The sequence below is a fragment of the Vigna unguiculata genome, chromosome 3, assembly GCF_004118075.2.
Source record: "Vigna unguiculata cultivar IT97K-499-35 chromosome 3, ASM411807v1, whole genome shotgun sequence".
NCBI lineage: Eukaryota > Viridiplantae > Streptophyta > Magnoliopsida > Fabales > Fabaceae > Vigna > Vigna unguiculata.
The window spans coordinates 46,773,364-46,795,904 of NC_040281.1; the positions used below are offsets into that span (position 1 = coordinate 46,773,364).

Consider the following 22,541-nt stretch of genomic DNA (forward strand, 5'->3'; position numbering starts at 1 on the left):
TTCATATAAATATCTCAAAATAAAGTAAGACATATTTTGTTGTCTCACTTTTCATCAATTATTTTCCATAATTTGAAACGTGTTCTCCATTCATAAGTTATGCGTGAAAAGACCGATGATTAAATGATTTTGAAATGATATATTAGCATAATTTACATAAAAAGAATTTTAAACAAACGAAAGATACTGTATTTTTTTTTTAAATTCAATGCTTGCCATTTCTTCTCGTTGAACAAAATAAAAGATATGTTATTATAGCATGATATACACAAAACACGATATATATTTATAATTATAATATGTATTTAATGTCTCAATAAATGATATAATTTTAAATTTGTGTCTCACAATAAATACATGTAATATGTTAAATAGAAAAAGTTATAGGTGTATATTGTTACATGGATTAGTATTATTTTATTTATACTGTTATTTTTTAAATTATATAACGTTTTAAAATTATTATATGATTTAAATTTGAAAAATAACAAACTAAACTTTTAATATTTTGATTACTTTTATAATTTACACATATATGTTAAAATAATAGCTAAAGAAAGAATGTTTATTCTATTCGGTTCAACCAAGTTAAATATCTTTTTAGAATAAGGGACAATACAACTGGAACGAGTTATGTTCATATAATAAATAACATGTTACAATAATATGATAGTTTTTCTATTCAATATCATCATATTTGTTTTGTTTTGAAAAGGCACTCTCACCAATAAAAGAGGTATTTATGAACATAATACAGTTTTTTAATTCTAATTTAAGTTCGGTTTAAAAATATAAATTTAAAATTTAAATGATTTAGTAATTTATTTTACATTTGTTATTTTTTAAAGCTATTATTGTTTTATCTTTTCTTCAAATAGATATTGCTAGTTAAGAGAGAAGACTGCATACTGGATATTTTCACCAGAATTTAATTTAGAGAAATTCATCTTTATTTTAAATATTGTTTTCTGTTCTACTTTGTGAGTATATCAATTTCATGGATTCAATAAAGTGCTAATATTGCTATATGAGTTGGTTTAGTTTACGATAAATGATGTATAACTTGAAAAATGAAAAGTAATTATTAATTACTTTTTATTTGAGGTTTGGGTTCTAATAAGTTTGTTGTTAACCTAAGCGAAAAAGTGGTCGAAAAAATTATCTTTCTTCCATGATATGTTACTCAAGTATTAATATGATACTCAAGCGATGAGATATAGGATCACTTAAGCATATATTATCACTAAAATTATGTGAATAATTGCTCAAAAACATTCTCCCAATTGTTTTACACCCAATATTTGAATTTAAATTCTCCATGGTTGGTTTTGTACGTTAAATGTTGATTATTCAATTACTCATAATTATGATGTAACTTTATTTGAGAATCTGATATCTAATCGCAAAATGTAATAAATGAGTGTTGCATTTTATGATTTATGCTTTGTGCTTTGAATGAAACATTATAATGTTTGTATGTAATAATCAAAGTGATATTAATGCAATGAATACATAGGCAGTAGTTATTGAAATATTAACTAGTTATTGATGTTTTGTGTAAAGAACGCTCTATATGGATTAAAACAATTTTCAGGAGGATGGTTTGGAAGGCTTACCAAGTCTATGAAAGCTTTTGGCTATAGAGCTAGTAACTCTGATCACACCTTATTTTCTAAGAGAGAAAAAGGAAGAATTACAGAAAATGACCAAGATGAGATTTTCAGTTTACAACAATATATTGCATCTGAATTTGAGATGAAACAACTTGGAAACCTCAAATTTTTTTTGAATATTGAAGTAGCTAGATCAAAACATGTTATTTTTCTATGCTAAAGAAAATATACTATTGATTTACTATCAGAAACTCGACTGCTTAGGAGTAAACCAGTTGATGCACCAATTGAACAAAATCATAAACTCTTTCAATGCTCAAATTTAGCAAACATAGACAAAGGGAGATACCAAATGCTGGTAGGAAAATTAATTTATTTGTCTCATACACTGTCCAGATATTACCTATGCAGTGAATGTTGTTAGTCCATTTATGAATGATCCACGAAACTCTTTCCAGGATTTTGTTTTCAAATCATGGAAATTTAAAAGTAGAAGGATCCACTGATGCAGATTGGGCAGGTTCAAAAGATGATAGAAGATCTACCTCTGGATAGTTTACTTTTGTTGGAGGGAATCTTGTAACTTGGAGGAGTAAAAAACAGCCTGTAGTAGCAAGATCTAGTGCTGAAGCAGAATTCAGAGGCATGACACTAGGTGTATGTGAATTTTTGTGGATTAAAAATGTGCTATCAGATTTGGACTTTAAACAAAATAAAACTATGAGTTTGTACTGTGATATTACGTCGACTATAACAATTGCTCACAATCCAGTGCAACATGATAGAACAAAGCATGTGAAGATCGATAAACATTTCATCAAAGAGAAACTTGAAGCTGAAATAATTTCTTTTCCTTTTGTAAGATCAGAATTGCAGTTGGCTGATGTTCTCACTAAAGGAGTGTCAAGCAGAGTGTTTAATGAGTCTCTATTCAAGTTAGGAATGTGTGATATCCATGCACCAACTCGAGTGGGGGTGTTAAGATATGTTAAATATTCTATTAGCAAATATTATGTAATCAAATATTGTATTAGCTATAATTTAAACATTAGTATCTCTGTGAGCAAATTTTTGTGTACTCATTCCTTTAATAGATGAGAAATTATAGCACTCTAATATGTATATATATGGTACCCTATTATTTGAAATAATACATTAGAATTATTCTTTAAATCCTTTCTATAATCATATTGAACACCTGCATGAGATATATGAACTAAATACGATCTCCTCTATTCTTAGTATTGATGTATGTATTATCTACAATACTTTATTTTATAACAATAAATAGGTTTTTATTTTCTGTACTTTAAATGAAAACTAAAATTAGTTTATTTTGAAATTTTAATCAAATTTGGTTCCTAAACTTTAGAAATATATGAATTTGTTTTTTAATTAATTTTATTAAGTTTATTTAATGTTTCAAATGCGTCTCAAATATATTATTTAAGCTAACATTAAAGTGAAAATGTATCAAATAGTGTAAACAACTCAAATGTTATTATAAAATACATTTAAAACATCAAATAAAATAATACTTAATAAAAATTGGTTAAAATAATTAAATTCATGTATTTCTAAAATTGAAAGATTAAATTTGACCAAATTTTTTTAGAAAAAGACTAAATTTAACTTTTACTAAAAATTAAAAAATTAAAAAATAAAAATATATTTAATCTTATTTTATACCATAAATATATACAAGAAGTGGGGTTACTAGAAAAGTACTTATCATATTCTATGAAGACACGCATTAAATTTATTTAAATTTCACTTTCTTCAAAATACTACCTATAATATAAATACAAACGTCATATATCTTAAATACTTGATCATCTCAGCCTCTTAGAATTTCACAGTTTTGTTGCCAAATCTATACACCGACACTAAAAAAATATCTGCATCGCATGGCGTAGAAACTATAGAATATTTAAAATTTTGCAGTTCTCGGTGCTCGGTTGATAATTGCTGGAAAATTTAGCAGCTTTCATTAGATATACTGCTACTAATTCGGCTTCAAAGAAAATGCACAAGTGACTTAAATTTCTCCACGTCTCGCTAAGGAAAAGTGGTTGTTTGGCTGACTTATCTTTGCATTAGCACCAGTGTTTTTTCTGAATGGAGATGCAGCAACAATTTCTTTCAAGAAAATTTTCGAAGGGAGACGAACAAAAGTTAGAAAAAAAATTGGAAGTGGTTCTGAATTTAAATTCTTTTATTAATGTTTGAGTTAAATATCTGTTTGTTTCTTTAACTTTCAATAAATTTTAGAATTAATCTATTTTAAAATTTTGGATAAATTTAGCCTTTCATCTCTTGAAATACGTAAATTTAATCTTTTTAATCAAAATTTGTTAGGTTTATTTGAAGTTTCGTATGTATTCCAGAAATATATTTGAGTTGTTTATACTGTTTGACACATTTTTATTTTAATGTTAAATCAAATACTATTATGAAACGCACTTGAAATGTTAAATTAACTTAACAAAATTTGATTAAAATGACTAATCACGTATTTTGAAAAATAAATGACTAAATTGATCTAAAGTTTAAAAATGGATTAATTCCAAAATTCGCTGAAAGTTAAGGGATAAAAACATATTTAATCTTTATTATTTTAAAATAAAAAGTTAGTTTGAAAAAAAATTAAAATTGAAAAAAAAATAAGAGTGAAAGATATTGTGAGTTTAATTTCTCCATTAACAAGATTAACAACAAACATCACTAATAAAAGAAATTATATTTTCTTTTATTGATTATTATCACAATAATCAAAAAATGTCCTGATTTCTGCAGCAAGGAACGACAACAAAAATTTTCTATTCTTAATGCAATTATTAATCACAAACATGTACAACATTCTCTAATTGAGAATTATGAAAAGAGAGATGGAAAAGATTGAATGGGTGATAATAATTGTGATTTTGCAGAGTAAAGAAAGGTTAATTGCTGAGAGAGTGGTTGCCGTGAGTGTTTTTCTTCATTTTCCCCTATCTAAAGTTCAATTGACTGGTTTGTTTTAAGTAAAAAAGCTCAGAGGGTGAATTAAAGTCAAATTTGGGGGCATTTAATTTGTTTTTCTTCATTCCTTTTGATGTAGAGGGTTAATAAGTTATCAGTTAACATGCTTTTGGAGGACAAACATTAAGGTAGGATTAGACAAATGTGACCATAGGTGTCGGGAAGTTAGTGTGTGACAATCACATTGTAGTTGTAGTTAAAATTATCCTTGGAAGCAAATCATTGCTGTTGGACTTAGGAATCAAAGGTGTGTGGAAAAAATCCTCCAAAACATTGACTACATTGTTTATTTGTCCCAATCATGGATTTACTATTACTATTAAACTGCTACGAGATTACTTAGATATTTCAATCTACCATTAACAATAATAAGTGGAAGTGAATAGCATTAGACTTTCCAGTTTGAAAGCACAAAAAGAATTTACAAAAGTTGTTTGATTATTTGTTATTATTTTATGAAGAGGAATATAAAAGAATAGGAGAATGAAATGATTTGGGCTTGAGAAGAAAGATCGAAAAAGCCTAACTTAGTAGCCCTGAAATAGGTGTAGCCTTATCCACTACGCAAAGTCGGAAACCCTACTTGCAGGCCCATGATTGTTCACAAGGTATCTCTTTCTCTCTCTGTCTCTTGGTCTAGTCTTGTCAAGATTCAAGATTCTTATACCTATGCTTTGTCACCTCATTAGAGTACTTTAGTCAAGTTATGCTTTCTAATGTTTTTCTTCTAGGTTTTAAGTCTTCAAGTTCGTCAACAGGGTGGATTTTTTTTATCAGATACCTTTCACTATTGTTACTTTTATTTTTATACATTTTTTATTCTTCTGCGTTGTTTGTATAACTGTTTGAATAAATCCGATGTTTTTTTTTTCCTTATGACTTAGATCAATTAGTTTGATATTGATTCAAGTTTTTTTCTCTTTCCGCATATTTGACTTCCTACCCTACTTTATATTTTGCTTTATACATTTCGAAAGTTAATTCCAAAATGAATAGAATGTAATTAAGAAAATTATGGAGTTTCGAGGGAAAAAGGAAAACTAACTTTTGATTTAGTTGATAACTTTAACATTTAGATCTTTGAACTCGATCATCTAACTTTATTTTTAAATATTTTTACCTATAGTATTATGTATAAGTTGAGTTTTGGATTGCCCATCTAGTCTTTAATATAATGTCAGTATGATTACTGTAACGAGAGTACGAGATAATAAATGAGTAATTTAAAAATTATAATTAAAGTAATTATTTAAATACATAGTAAAAAACATTAATTAAATAGAAAAATTTGATGAACATCGAAGGAGAAGAGGATCCAAAGAATAAAAAAAATGACTATAAATGAAATTCTTGAAGAAGAAATAGTATAAGATAATTTGAGTGTTCTAACTGATAAACTTGAATCTTTTGACTTAAACATTTTGACACCTATTTTGGGACTTCAGTTCTCAACGTTCAAAAAATTATTTTTCAAGGTATGGTAACAAAGACAATAGAGTGAAATACCTACCATCTCTCTTGTCGTGTCTTACGAAATCTATTCTCTATCACAAGTCATCTACAAATCATGTCATCTATTAAGACAACAGGGTGTAAAATGACAAGCTTATAAATTATATGATGTGATAAAAAGAAATAGAAAGTAAAGACAAGTGTATAATAAACGTATATAAAATGAAGGTAAGTGTATCATTACACAAAATCCTTTAAGTAAATTAATGATCTTTAATTCTTCGATGTTCTAATACAGGGTCAAAGATTTTGAAATTTCAGACTTACCATACTTAATATCTTTTATTTTTTATTTTTCAAGAGTTATAAACAATAAAATGGATTTTTTTTACTCCAGTGAACATTAATTACATATAAAAAGCAGGTAACACTTTTAGCCCAAACCTAAAACTTTAATTTATTATCAAATTAGTTCTCCTTGTTTTCCCTTAAAGTCTTTTTCCTTTTCAAAACTAAGCATTTAAATTTTGTAATCAAAGCTAAGTCTCATTACAAAACTAAAAATAACTCTTAAATTTCTTTATTAGTGCTCTAACATATACACTTATAAATAGTCACATTAATATTACTAAACCTTGAAACTTCATCTTTAATTATCTCTTCTGAGCTTTATGGTTCTACATCACATTAATTGTACCTTGTATATATAATTCAAACTCTTCATTTTATTAGGACTTGAGCTTGAAAATGAAAAATTAAGAACTTGACGAAGGTGAGGAACTTTGATGAACTTTGCTGCAAAATAGTTGTTGAAATCATATCTCGACCTATTATTATTTCCTTTATCTTCAAGCTGTAAAGTTTATAACCTTTTAACGTGAAACTGTAACAATGAATATATATCTCAAACTTGATACTTCAAGTTTTGCTCTTTTTGGTTTTGAAACTTGAGCATATAACAAACATTTGTTACAAACTTACTCATATTATTAATATGTCTAAATAAAACTTAATATTTTGGTTATTAATTGTACATTAATATACTTAAAAAAATAGAAAAATTAAAGATAAAACTAAAGTAGAATTTGACCTCTGGAAAGGGATACAATTTTAGCTCCATTGTAGCCTAATGCTAATATTGGTTTCCCAAATGGTTAGGTTACTATGAAGGGGTTTGTTTTTGGATATTTTCTTCAAAAAAAGGGATTATTGCTGAAAATGTAAAAAAAAAAAAACATGCAAGTGTGAAAGTTAAAAAAAAAATAATGTGCTATTCTTTTTATATTTTTTTAAAGTAAACATTTTATATAATTTACTTTTTAGTATTTTAATTTACCTTTATTATTTTCATTTTTTCTCCTTTTTATTAAATGAATCCTTGGCAATAATTTCTCAAACCAGTAAACTTTTAACAAAATTACTGGGCAAACCCCCTTTTTTTTATCTGTGCTCTCTACTTCTACATTTATAAAAGTTATTTTTCATACAGTTGTTATATTTCAATATATTACGATAAATATTGTTTATAATATGTCAAAAATTATATTGCGCAAAATAATATTTATAATGTATTATAATATAACTTTGGTATGTGAAAAAGTGGAGACGTGAAAATAGTAGTGTGAAAAAAAAAACACGAAGGGGTGTAAATAGAAATTGTTAATGTTTAATGTTAAGGGTCCTTTCATCCTCACCCCGAACATCAAACTTTCGATGTGTTCTGGGTTGAGACATTCTGATTCAACCCACCAATAAAATGTTTTAAGACGTAGAAACTTAAATTTAGCAAAACATATTCAGCTAAACATAACATTTATTACATTAAGTAATGGTATGGTGAAGAATCTAACAGACAGACAATAATGTCTTCTGATCTAGAGTTGCATAGGAACATCTTAATGTCCTTGTCATGGGGAAAACATTGTTGAGATCCTATTGGGAGTATTACTTCACACTTGTTTGCGGAAAGGACTAATTTGCAAGTAGCAGAAAAGTTAGTCATGAGAGTAAAATTGTTACATGGTGAAATCAACGTTGATCACATTAATATTGAATATTGTGATTTTGTTTGAATTGACTTAATAAGTTTATTGGAACTACTTTATTCAATTGTTTTCTACTGATTGTCAATAATAACTTAGACCTTTGCTTTACTTGTATTGACCTAAATTACATGAATGGATTTGTATATGTAGAATAGTAGATAGTGTTAATTGCATTTTATGGTAGTGGACTAACTCATAAGATGGGCTAAAATAGCCAATTAGGCTTTGTTCTCAAGGATTTCAAGATTTAAAAGCAAGCACCAGTGTCATACATCGAAGGAAATGATAAATGATTTCAGTTGTAACACTAAAATAAATTTGAATTCTCAGATCTCAATCTCTCTCGTAAGGTATCGTATCAAAGATATATGGAAAATTCAAATCTACCATAGCTAGTGTTTATGTGTTCAATAATGTGAATATCAAGTCCAAGTTTCACACTCCATATCAGTAATTATCCCAATACAAGCTTTCTTCGCCTTCCTTATCTGATTGCTTCTAGCTGTTCCTCTCTTCCCTTTAAAACTAAGATTACAAATTTAGCGCGTCACAAACCAGTCTCCAATAATCAAAACTGGGTCACTTCTAGAGCTCACACCTAACCTAATATTAGTAATGGATCCAAGGGTGCTTCAGTTTTTTGCCACTTGCCAACATTTGCTCACACTTACATTGACCTGATTGAAAAGTATCTATCAGGTGGAAGATGTCAGTATCCTCTAACTCCTGATGCTACTTGAGTGAGATGATTATAATATTAACTAAATGGTCTAAGATACTGAATGCCTCCTGCTTCTAGATGGGGTAGATTTTGTTTCCTCTACAACAGTGGAAGCAGGACTTTCTGATGTATCAGAACTAGTCAGCTCACCACTTCTTTCTTTGCTCGACCAAATCTTTGACATTATCTTCTTCGACATCAGACCTTTCATTTTACTAGCAACAACATTATTCTCAGCGTTGCCTTTACCACAATTATTGTTGTTTCCACCTGATAATTTTAGTGCATCAAGTTCCCCTTTCAGAGATTTTATGTCTTCAACTGTTCCCACAGCATCCCATTCCTCTTCCGTGTTTGTTATAGTAGACCTTGAGCTCCCATGTGATCCACCAGGAAGTAAGGCCCTGATTGATCCAGAATGATCTGGTGTGGTGTTGCCCCCTGAAGATGCTGTACCTCTCAGCTGCTCAAAGAAGAGAACCTGCACAACAACACGCATCGGAAGCCGCTCGTTCTGCACAGCATGCATGCAAGCCTCTGCTGACAACTTCCTGCAGTTCATCAACCTGCATATTCTTTTCCTTTCACTCTTACTAATTCCAGGATGCTCCTGCATCACATAGTAAATTCACTCATCAACCCTTATGGTTAAGCTCAATGGGATCAAGCCTTTGGGTTGTCAAAGAAAAAACATTTACCTTTAAATACATGTCAATGGCACGATAAAGGCCGTCGTGGGATGTCCTAGGAAAGCTTGATACTAGTTCAGCAAGATTAACGAAATTTGAAAGAGGTAAATTGGGATCACGTGCAATCTCAGCGAGGTAGCCATCAACCAGTTTTGCCACCTTAGCCTTTGAAGTGTCTGATACAATCCCGGGGCTTCTGATCTCCTGAAATTCATCTTCCAACAGAGAATCCAACTGAACATGTTGATCACATGCCACAAACTCTTCTACTAGCCTTTGCACAATATCAACATCAAAAATCGTGTCACCATCTGGTGCCCGAATCAATAAATCAGACACCTTGGCCTCCTCAAGGCACATACCTATTCTTCTAATCAGTTCAGATCTCTCCAACTCTTCACATTCCAACAGAATACCAACCCTTAACAACTTCACCAAGAAACTAAAAGAGACACTGCCCACGTCCATGGGTAATAATCGAATTATGGTCTCCAATAATAATCTGTTCTTCACAGTATCTCCGCCTTGGATCACACCCTTGGTGAACCCAGCCATCCTTCTTGAGGCATAAGCATTTAGAGATTCTCCAATTACAGCACCAGAAACATTGCCTTTGGTTACGATCGTTGTTATAATCCGTTCATAGAGATCAAGATTGAGCTCACAAAGGTCCTCCACCCACCAGTCCTTTGGAACCAGTTGTTGTTTCCTCACACTATTGAAGTGAGGATCGTTACTATTTTCAGATGGTAGCTTTTTCCTGTTATAGGTGTATGACCACTCCACCTTTGATGTATCTATTGAAGCCTTGGTAGCTACAGAGTCAATGGCATGGCTCACTACTTTAAGTTCCTCAGACCATGGAAGAAGGGACTTGGTAGTTTGAAGAACGATAATCGAGTCCTTCCAACTCCTGAAAATGCTCGAGTTGAGGAAGACTTCAATCTTATAGATAAGATTTCCTTTCTCGACAGTTTCGTGCATCTCAAGATATTCTGCTGCACAGCGAGCTGCAACCACATTGTATGCATTAAGAGTGACTGTCATACCATAACAGAACTTGGCACATATTTCAAAAGCAGCAGGTCCGCCAGGAATGTCTTGGATATGGACTTCATCATTGTTTTCCTCATTAGAGTTTGTAACCACCTTTTGGATGCGTGCACTTTTCGACATAAGAGGAAACTGCACAGACAGAGAAGCTTAAGGTCATCATCAAATGTAGAGAAGATTATGAACTCCACAAATTACATATCAGAACCTACCTCAACCTGTCTCCATAGTACATTAACAAAAAAATTTCATGGTGTTAAAGAGGAAAGAACAGATTACACTAATTTAGAACATCGTTTGACTCCACATTTCCCCTTGCAGTGAGTATTTATAATGGCTGGAATCGATTACAGACTTTCATTTCTAATAAAGGGATCAAGAGATGCCTAATTCACATGAAAAATGAGCAGTCAGATTGAATCTTACCTTATGGAGATAAAATTTGACATTTCCAACATTAACTACTATGTCAGTTGCCAATTCAGTTGCCACGTACCTGACAAAAATATGCTGGAACATATTAGTTTTAAATGAAAGTAACAAATCTAAGACAAGAAACAAAGAATAAAGATAAGATATTGTAAGAAAATTTATTGAATATGCCACGGAAGAAAAAGATGCAACGCGGTTTATGCTATTTAAGATTCTCAAACATGCACCATGGACAGATCGTTATGGGTCTTTTTTGTTCGTATTACTGAACTAGTATGCATGTCTTTATGCTGTCGTTCCATTGATAAACCGAGAAAAGTTAAGTAGAAGACTATAGAGTATAGCATTTAAACGACAAAGGACGTAATGAATAATACCACATCCAAGAACAGAAAGAATTCGATTTAAAAATACTTGATTATACGAAAATGTTAGAGGATTGGCGTATCCTTTCGCAAATTGAACTCAAATAAATACCATTCCAAAAGTGAGTGAATACTATATAGACTACATCATGTCAAATGACAAAGGAAGATATGTCGAATAACATATCCTACAAAATGAGCACTGGAAACAATGAAAAGAGTTCAATTTTACATGAAATGATTATAAAAAATGTCATAAGATTCACAAAAACCTCAAATATATAACAGAAAATTATGTAACTCTTAAATTAATATTATTCTAAAAAAAATCAATTCATTGGTAAATGAAATATAGATTTTTAATATTATATTTTATATTCAAATGTCTAAACACACGGCATCTGACCACAACTGCTGCATACTAGTTCGACACTATTGACTAAAAATAGGAATATGTCTTGTCAGATAAGAACATTTTTATTCCCTTGAAAATCAGAAAGGCTATGAGATATATATATATATAAAAAAGAAAAAGAAAAAAAATAGAGGATTTATACCAAATCCATCTTCAATTAAGCAAATCTATCACAATCTAATATAATGATATATGCATGAACAGCAGAGCAGAGATCAAATCCAGTAGAAATCTGGAGTCACCATCTTCATGAGAGAAAATGATAGACTCTAATTTTAAGAATAACACACAGCGAAGATTAAATTATTTGCCAATCTGTTTTCTAAGAGTAAAAGTCCAAAACTGATTGTTTTTTCATGTTTATGAAAATCCAAGAGAAGTCCAGCAAGAAAAAAAAAATCACGAAACTACAAGTGATTTGATGCCTGTAAAGATTGATTTGCACAGAGTAGAGTAGAGGAAGGAAAACACAATAATAACGAATTAATATCAGGAAGCAAACCACCAAAGAGGGGATAAAGGTAAATAAAGTAACTTGCATACACAGCACATGTGAAGCGATGTTCTAAGTAGAGAGATGAGATTGATTTGGTACCTGATATTATCACCATCATTCTGAAAAGAATCTGGTTTAGATCCAAGTTTCATAAACTTCATCTTAACCAAAGGAAATGACTATTGTGCTCCTTTTTTTTCCCTATGTTGCTCTACCTCTGAAAGAAACCACCAACCCACAGTTTAGATTTGAAAAAGAATGAGATAACTTGTTAGAATCCAGAGTGAGGAAAGGAGGATGAAATAGAAATATGATATATTTCCTATTAAGACCGAATCTTTTTTCACAAAACGAGGTAAGCGTGCCAAGAGAGTTTTTTAAATGTTTTTCTTTCGCTCACTTGACTTGGGAAGTGTCAAAGATAAGGTTACTTACTGCAATGGTAACAGTCCAAGTACCTCAGAAAAGAATGGCCATGTTAGGAGACATTGCTAACAGAAACAGACTATCTCAAACATAAAAACAATTCCTCAAAGACAAAATCAGAGACAACCCCACTTGCTCAAAACTGACACCACCGCCCCAACCATGATAAAATTATGTTTTTGATTCTAGATATTTGGTTCATTTTCTTCTCTCTTTGTTGGTTCCAATAACTTAGTTTGACACCAAGAGCCACACCTTTTCCTTTGCTAGCCACGTTGCAGCTTTGTCCCTCCTTTAAAGCTCAGCACCTGCCACAACACAAAACATGTATGAATCAAAAGAAGAACCACAGAAGCAGTAGAACATTGGCTCCAATTTCTAAGAAATAAGTGGTGTTTCCTTCTTCAATGATCATTGCACATGCAAAACTTGGTCCAGGAAAAAAAGCCATTAATTGAAAGACTATGTATAGACGGACAACAACATTTTTTCTGAGAATTTAAATCCAGAAAGTTGCATAGACATTAGAAAAAAGGCTTCGTAGTGATCAATTGATTTCACTAAAAAAAAGACAATCCGCTACAGATTTTCATGTTCAGCTAAACACACACAATAAAGCAAAAAAATAAATTAAATTAAATTAAAATGAGCAAAACAAAATCAAGCAGACCCAGAACAGAAATTGGCAAAAGATTTAATTTTTAAAATTTAAACCTCGAGAGACTTTATATAATGTAGCGAAGTGTAATGAAGAAAGAGAATGGTAAGGGAAGAATACGAAGAGACAGGAATAAATCTGAACAGAAACACAGTATTCGTACCAGAGGTTGAATTGTTGTTGTTCTCTTTCCCGCAATAAATATTGGAGAAACGAAAGTGGATTGAGTAAAACAAGTAGAAGCAGATAAGAAGAAAGGAAAGTGGTGGAGGCAAAGAGTCAGAGATAATCAAAGAGATCTGAAATGTCTGGCTCTGGCAAGTAAGAAGAATCTAACATGGGGTGGCCACGACAAGAAACACAAAGTTCAGTGCATGAGTGACACTATATCCTGAAAGAACAACCCCACATATCACACAAACTACCCAACCAAACCCAAAAGACCACCCTTCTAAAAGATAACTTGTTCCTCATCTTTGGCAGCCACCGCAGCTACACAAACACAAAAAGCCAACCATCATCACACTGTTCCTTCCTTCTCTCTCTCTGATCAAAACTTTTGGATGAACACCCTTGCCCCCACCACCACCACCCTTCTCTCCTTTCCCATTCTCTTCTCGTAGCCTCTTAAGCTACAAAACAAAAGCATTCGCGAAATATGCAACAGTCCAAGTTGTCCATCTTTCACAGAAAATAAATAAATAAAGTTTGGAAAGAAATAATAATTGATTTGCGACTTTAAAGTGAGGCTTTTAAAGTGAATAATAATAATAATAAGCTTCTTTATTAGCAGTTCAGTTCTGGCTTCAAAGCAAGTAATAAAGTAAAAGCAGGTTCTGTTAAAATGATGGCCCCTCACACCACACTCTCTCCCTCTCTCTCTCCGTGTTTTCAGTGTCCCCGTGTCAGTGTATGCATGCAGTGTGTATGCACGCTCATCTGACACCAACCACTTTGTTGCTCTCTTCTCTTCCCCAAACTCAAACGCCTTCGTTTCGGGACGTCAGGCAAACCAGAACCACCACCCGGCAACTGTCACCTTGTTCCTCTTGTTAACCAGAACATGGTCTTTTATAACTTATTTTTTCGTTTTAATAAAAATTACGGAAAAATAGTTGTATTCAATATTTTGAGGAATTATAAGAAAAAATAAAATAAAATTAAGACTTTGTGTAAAAATATAACCCTTGATAACAATGAAGAAGCTTTTAGAAAACGGTTCTATGTTTGGATACCCATTTGGGTAGTTCCAACACACTAAATTTAGTTTGTCCTTGCCTTTGGTGATTCGTTCACTTTTTCCTTCGCTAAAGTAATTTTTTCACTCACAATTTGTATGTTTTGATTAGAATTGGCAGATTTAAGTTCGAATATATTTTATTCAACAACAACAACAATAGAATTTTTGTTAGTAATATTTAAACACATTTCATTCTATCAACGCACTTCTAAACAAAAAACATTCAAACGTAAATATATTACTCATTATTTTTATCAAACTCCAGTTTATAATATTTTTTATCCAAATTTATGTTACACACTTTAATTTAAACACAACATAAAAAACTGCCAGTGTTCGTCATTACATCTATAATTGCATCAAATGCATGTTTCTATAAACTTTCACAATATTAAGTAACTAGATCTTAGTTACAACCCAATTCAGAACATCAAAGTATAGTCTCGATTTTACTATTGACAGAGATGCTAAAAGGTGCTCTCATCATGTTGCTTATGGAAGCCTTTTAGGGGGAAGTCATATGTAGATTATATGGGTAATTTCTCTTCTCTTGATTTTAACAAATAATTTTATGTGAAACTCTTCATTATTATATATTGACGATAGAGATAGAGATTCATATAACTCATGATTATAGATGTTTGTGATTCAAATATGACTCTATGTTAATTTATTAAGTTATTACTTCTTAGAGTGTTAATCGAATTATTAAGGAAGATGAATAAAATGTCTTGAAAATTATAATCTTATGAACTTAATCTCTCAAAATTACCCTAAAAATATATGTTATAATAATGAACTTGTCAATTTTAGAATCAATAATAAAGTAGCTTTTATATAATTTATTGAATTTCCTACTAGTTTTTGTGTATATTTATTTTATATTAATTTCCATATCCTTTGTGTGAGGACGTGGTTGATGTTTGGTTTCTTATATTTTGGTATTTTCTTTTTCTCCTTTATGTGGCTTTTCCATGTGATCCAATATAATGGGTAAACATTGAATGATGATATTATGTCTAACATATGAACCTTTTGAAAAAAAAAAACAACAAAAAGACAAATGAGTAAGATAATGAATAAGTGCTTCTATAATTTTTTTCCCCTCTATTTAGCAATATCTTTTTTTTTTTCATGTCATGTGTCTTTTTATCAAATTATCTCTCCATAATCAAATAACTTTTCACTCCAGAAACTAAAGCGAACCGAGTATAGTTAAAAAAACTTTTTGCGTTATTCCCACACTCAAATCTTTAAAGGAATTTCTTGATTATATATATGACATAAATACGTTAAGGTATTTATAAATGTAGTAATTTTGACTTTTAATCTATGTCATATTTTTTAAAACTTGTAATCCTGCACTATTCATAATCTATTTTACATCCTTACAAATTTAATATTTTTTCTCAATGTCCGTACAAGATGTAATATCTTGTTTTTATTCCCTGACGTTAGCTGAAGACTTAAACCAAAATGACAACAAATATTATAAATAACAAAAGAAAACAAAAAATAGATATAAAATTGAAAATCATTATAGTTAGGGAAACATAACAAATATTTAAACTTTATACTGTATTATTTAATGGGAGGCAAGACAAGAGTAATAATAGTTAATTGTATCTGTTTTTTGTGTGTGAATGATCTAAATTCTGGTATTGCAGTTTCTATAGTCCCTCTCCTAGTAGACAAATCGTCACCACAACACAATGCATCTCACCCAATATATATATATATATATATATATATATATATATATATATATATATATATATATATATATATATATATATATATATATATATATACTCACTCCCACATGCAATGCTTCAACAAAAAAGAAAAATCAATTGAAAATAGAATATAATCGGTGTTTCATCGTATCTTTTCCTCAAGCACATCACCATGAGAATGCTTATAATTGCTCCCAAATTCATTTTTGCCAGTACATTAGAAAGAAAAAAAATGTTTGAAGAATCTGGTCCAATGAACATTTATTCAGGAATATGTTTCAGAAACATGATGGAGATGGTGATGGAAGCAAGATCGCCATGAATATAAAATTAGAATTTAGAACTTATTAATGTCACGGTCTTCCAACATTATTATTCTTTAAGATTGCTGGGTTGACTGCTACTTCTTTTATTTCTTTTTAAATATTTCTGTCCTTATCAAAAGTTTATTTCCCATATTTAAGACAGTACGTACTATAGCATTATCTTTCTGTCAGATGATTTTTATTTTTATTTCATTTTAAACCAATTTACATGTATTTATTATGACGAATAAGTAAAAGCAATGGAATAAAAAATTAAAAATATAGAAAATTTAGGTTAAATTATATATTTGTTACTATTTTTTTCAGCTTTGTTAATTCAGTCAATAATATCTTTTTGTAAGTCTTAATTTTCGTTAATTTTGTTTATTTTATAATTTTTATAGATTTTTTTAATTTTTAATTTTTTTATTTAAAAAAATGTCAGAATCAATTTTTACATTCAACTTTACTTTTATATTCATTATTTTTGTTCAATTTAGTCCTAATTATTTTAAAATTGAGTAATTTTATCTCTTTCTTGAAACTAAATTTTAATTTTATATAGTGTTTTTATTAAAATTCACATTTTTATTAAATATTTTAGGTTTAGAGTTACAATTAATTTAAAATTAGAATGAAAATTTTAAGGATGAGACTAATATCATTAATATAAGATTTTAAACTAATTTTAACCATAAACAAAATTTTTTAATAAAAACATCATTATAACATTTATATAAAAAATAATTTGGTCTCTATATAGCGAGCCGAGATATACACGACCCAAAGGGAAGCTGATATGTACCCGTGCATGCGTGGGTGTCCAAGGAAGCAAAGGGTGGCGGGCTAACGCAGGGGGTTCGAGAATATGTCGTCTAGGGAGGACGAGTATATCCCGGCCCATTAGGCCGACTACAGCATGGCCCAATTAGGGGCAGACCAACTCTTGGTCACGTGCAAGGGAATCTCAATCGATATGTGAATGTGTAATGGTACACTCATGTTTCGGACAATTACAGTGGGACATTAATGAGAGGATATTTGTTGTTTATTATTTAGTATACACTTAGTATACACGCTTTGTTAAGACATTATTAACTTGAGTGTCGGAGTGCCTACAGGTACTCCCACATTCTATTGAGACAACTTGATTCTGACTAAGAACAGTTCCGATCAGGAAGGGTCTCAATTTGGAAAAAAACAAAATTGTTCTGTTTAAAAAAAATTGAACTAAATTGAACAAAAATAAGAGACCAAATTAAATACAAACATTAATTAAAACAAGTGACACGTCATTGACATGTGAACATTTTTTCAAAAATTTAAAAAAAATTAAAAAGTTAAAAAAAAATTAAAAAGTTGAAAAAAGTTAAAAAAGAAAAAACTATAAAAACTAAAAAGTGATATGTTGCCATTACCGTTTATCATTTAAAAGGAGATTTAATAAGAAATTAGTAAAAATAAATTAAATTTAATAAATTTGATAAAAACTAGGATATGATTGAACAAGAAAATAATATTAGAACTAGATTGAGGAAAATAAACAAAATTATTAACCAAATATTTAATTTGATTGAAAATTTATTATATATTTTGTTTCCCTCGAAGAAACTTCAACAGTAATTAAAACAAAAGAGTTTTCTTTATGAATTAACCTAGCTATAGCTGTATCATATTTTCTCTAAATATCTTTGGGTTAAATATGTGTTTGGTCCCTAAAATTTCAGCGAAATTTGGAATTAGTCCCTCGTCAAAACTTTTGACCAATTTAGTCCTTCATCTTTCAAAATGCATGAATTTAGTCCTTTTAATCAAATTTTGTTAAGTTTATCTGATGTTTCAAGCGTATTTCATAATAGTATTTAAATTATTTACCCTGTTTGACACATTTTTCTTCAATGTTAACTTAACTACTATCATGAAATGTGCTTGAGACGTCAGATAAACTTTGGTTAAAAGGACTAAATTCACGCATTTTGAAAGATAAAGAACTAAATTGATATAAAGTTTTGATGAGGGACTAATTCCGAAATTCACTAGAACTTGAGGGACCAAAAACATATTTAACCCAATATCTTTCACGCACATGTTTTCATTCTTTTTGTCCTAAAATTCAAGAAACAATTGTCGACAAACAATAAGTTACATTTATATTAATTATAATTTTCTTTTGCCAATAAAATTTTTGTAGCAAAACTATTAACATTGATATTCTATTTCTTTTAATCATTCAATTAACTATTATTATATAATTATTGTATTAAAAAAACCATTAAAGAACAATCGAATTTAAAAACTAAAATAATTAATTATATTAACTAAGTTAAACATCTTTATAAACTAAAAATTATAGAAATGTAAAATTGTCTCTATTATTTATAAAAAAAATATTTCTTTTTAAATTATAACTTAAATTAGTGTTTAATAAATTAGTCTCTAATTTAAAATATTTAAATATTTTGAAAATAAGGTAAAGAGACCGTAAAGCATAAAAAACATAAAAATAAAGTTCACAAAAGAAATTACTAAGTTAAAATTTTTAATTTCAACCTTTATATTTAAAAAAAAAACACTCCTATTAAATATACAAATTTGGTCTTTTCATATTAAAACTAAATTGTAATTATTATATTAAAGGTTAAGTATACATTTAGTTTTTATTTTCATTCAATTTTGTTATTTTAGTTCTACTATTGTTTTTTTTTATTCAACCAGGTGTCAATTTTTGTTAATTTTGTTCAATTTAATCATTTATTGCTAACATCATTTAACTTATTATCACTCATGAACAATGATTGTCACATATTTTGTGACTTTTTTGTTTTTGTTTTTGTTTTTATTTTATTTTATTTTAAAGGAAATACACGTGACAACTCAATAATATGCCACGTGTCAGAATAAGTGTTTTATATTTAATTTGGTTTCTATATTCATTATTTTTATTTAATTTGATCTCAATTTTGTTTAAAATTGAACAATTTTGTCCCTCTCTAAATTGATACAAAATTTAATGTTTATATTAAAGTTATAATGAGACTTTTACTAAATGTCACGTATTTTTATTAAATATTTTTTGTTTACGGTTATAATTAGTTTAAAATTAGAACGAAAATGTTAAGGAAGAAAACTAATACCATTGGTTTAAAATTTTAAAATTAGTCGTCGTTAATAAAAATATCATTATAACTTTCATATGAAAATTAAATTTTGTATCAATTTCGAGAATGACAAAATTGCTCAATTTTAAACAAAATTTTGACCAAATTGAACAAAAATAACAAACATAGGGACCAAATTGAATATAAAACTTTGATATTGAGACATGGTACGTTGTTGGGTTGATACATGAACATTTTTATAAATTAACAAAATTAAAAATAATTAAAAAAAAAACAAAAAATCTACAAAGTGACACATGACCAAATATACATTTTAACCTATGTTAAAATAACTAAACGATAGTCCTTTTAAAACATTGTAAAAATTAAAAATGAAATTAAATGAATAAATTACTATAGAAGCCACTTAAGAAAAATGCTTAAATGAAAAGCATGCATTGATTTTAATTACTTTTATGAATGAATAGATCATTTAGGAAAGGGCTTACTAATCAAAAACAATAGCTACCAAATTATAACAAAGTAAGACAATATTGATAAAGTAAAGGTATAATTATTCTTGAAGAGTGAATCTATTCAAAATAACACATTTGTACTCCTCTAATCTTTTGGTTTGGTTTATTTTGGTTTCCTTATTATTTGTTGGTTCAATTTAGTTATACAATTATTTAAAAAGGTTCAATTTGTCAAGTTATAGTCGTGTCACATGACAGTTCTCAAATGAGAGATAACCAAATTGGATCGTTTCAAAGAATAAAAAGACTAATTGAATAAAAAATTTAAATAGAAGACTAAATTGAAAACAACTACTAACATTTCATATGACACGACTGTAACCTGTCATGTGACATGACCGTAATTTGACACGTGACGGTTTATATATTTAGAAAAAAAATTAAAAATTTAAAAAAAATTGAAAATTCCATGACTTGACACATATCATGCACAAATACGATATTAATGTCAACTTAACATAAACTTTTTTAAATAATTAAAAGACTAAATTAAATAACAAAATAATAAGGATAACAAAATAAAGTGAACCAAACAACTAAAAAACTAAATGAGCAATTATACCTAAACTAGAACATCAAATCATGTTGAAGAAATTATATGGTATCAATTTTGTTAAACTAGGATATGTAAATTGTGAAGATCTAATCCAAAATCTTTCTCTTTTATTATTTTTTTTTCTTCTTTATCCTAATTTTTGTTAAATTATTTTCTCAGATACGACAAGAGGAGGAATCCATATATAATTGAAGAGATTAATCTCTTATAGCCTAACCTTTGAATCTTTGTTATAAAAAGTACTCATAATTAATGTCTTACAGAGACAGAGGGCTTGTCCAATACTCATCCACACGATAGGCTTCATCTATTCCAATGGGCAATTGAATCTAGGCGTCCTTAAATCAAGGGGTGCCTTCATTAACTATAGTTTTTGGTACATATTAAGGACTCTGAAAGAGTAACTTGAATAATTTTATATTAAAAGAAGAGATCCCAAAAACCAAAGTATAAAGCATGTTGTGAGAAACGTGTATAATACAGAGGATCATTTCTGCATCATGCTTCATTTCAGTAATGATCACAAGGCACGTGGAAGTTGATTCTCGTGGCCCAGAATAAAAACTGCATTGGGAATGCAAACTTTTTTATATGGATTTTCTAAGGTTGCTACGAACATGAACTCATCATCACAATGGAACTCCATCTTCGGTAAGCAACAGATTAATTAGTTAACTATGAAGATGAGTACCAAAAACTATTCAATACATTGAATGTGTATGTATGGGTGACTTAACTTCAGTGTTTTAATTCACTTCACCCACCCTCTCTTCATAGTTTAGTTTTTGGGGAGATAAATCTCACTCCAGAAGGAACAAAATTATAGAGATGTTTTCTGTGAAAATAAATTTTTATTTTTAATTTTAATTTAAAAGAATAAAAGTGTCCAGAGATGAAAATTTATGATGGACATTAAAATTTCAGTATAATAAATAACTTCAACAAAAATACTTTTTAATTTATTTCTAAAACAATCTAACTTTCTATACTAAGCATATCAAAAAATACAACTTGTACATCTTCATCAGTTTTGTATATAGAGTGAAATGAACTCAAATAATTGGTTAGCTTTTGAGAATATTTTTAGGTTTTCTAATGAATAAAACAATTGCCTCATTTTTACTTTTATTGGGAGCGAGTAGAAACAACATATTCTGTCCAAGTCGTTTTCTATTGTCGAAAAAAAAAATTGAGAATGACATTCCTTATTAATGTGTTTTTGCGTTTTACTACAATTTATTTCCCCATTCCTTATTTAGTTTTTTAATTTTATTTAGTATTTTCAAAGTTTGAAACAATTAACTATTGTTTTATTAAATTTATTATTTTTCATCAAATCTTTAATGAATTTAAGTATACATATTATTGTAAAATAAAAAAGAAAATGGTAAAATAAGAGCTTTAATTTTAATGGATATTTTGAGGAGATAATTCATCATGGACACAATAACAATAGAACATAAGTCTAACTCATTTAATAAATTGATACTACTTCCGATCCAAAACTTAAGAGGGTCTTGTTAACTAGTGCGGGACACTGGTCAAAGATAGTTAATATACACGAAATTCTACAAAATATATAGTTAAGTATGATATTAACTAAAATCTGACCTAATAACTATTAATGCAGTCATATTTTAATTAAAAGATAAAAATGTCTATAAGTGTTGTACATTATAAATAT

At 29.1% G+C, this 22,541-nt stretch overlaps 1 protein-coding gene across 5 annotated transcripts; it reads right to left on the minus strand.

Moving 5' to 3' along the window:
- Positions 1-8,454: 8,454 nt before the first annotated feature.
- On the minus strand, positions 8,455-14,400 carry LOC114178444 (BTB/POZ domain-containing protein NPY4-like). 5 transcript variants are annotated; one of them, XM_028064354.1, is made up of 6 exons: positions 13,550-14,400; positions 12,761-13,036; positions 12,402-12,519; positions 11,021-11,090; positions 9,551-10,726; positions 8,455-9,462 (listed from the first exon to the last, which is right to left on the minus strand). In XM_028064354.1, exons 3-6 carry the CDS (start codon positions 12,461-12,463, stop codon positions 8,902-8,904), a joined length of 1,869 nt encoding a protein of 622 aa, XP_027920155.1. In that variant the 5' UTR covers positions 12,464-12,519; positions 12,761-13,036; positions 13,550-14,400; the 3' UTR covers positions 8,455-8,901. The 5 variants fall into 5 exon arrangements, with proteins under 5 accessions (XP_027920155.1, XP_027920154.1, XP_027920153.1 ...); XM_028064353.1 differs by having other exon boundaries at positions 12,738-13,036; positions 13,550-14,140; XM_028064352.1 differs by having other exon boundaries at positions 12,984-13,036; positions 13,550-14,139.
- Positions 14,401-22,541: the final 8,141 nt, after the last annotated feature.

Coding starts and splice junctions, on each gene's coding strand:
- LOC114178444 (XM_028064354.1), bottom strand. CDS start 12,463: ATGAAGTTTATGAAACTTGGATCTAAACCAGATTCTTTTCAGAATGAT. Junction 10,727..11,020: donor TCAAATTTTATCTCCATAAG/GTAAGATTCAAT, acceptor CTGTCTGTGCAG/TTTCCTCTTATGTCGAAAAG. Junction 9,463..9,550: donor CCATTGACATGTATTTAAAG/GTAAATGTTTTT, acceptor TATGTGATGCAG/GAGCATCCTGGAATTAGTAA.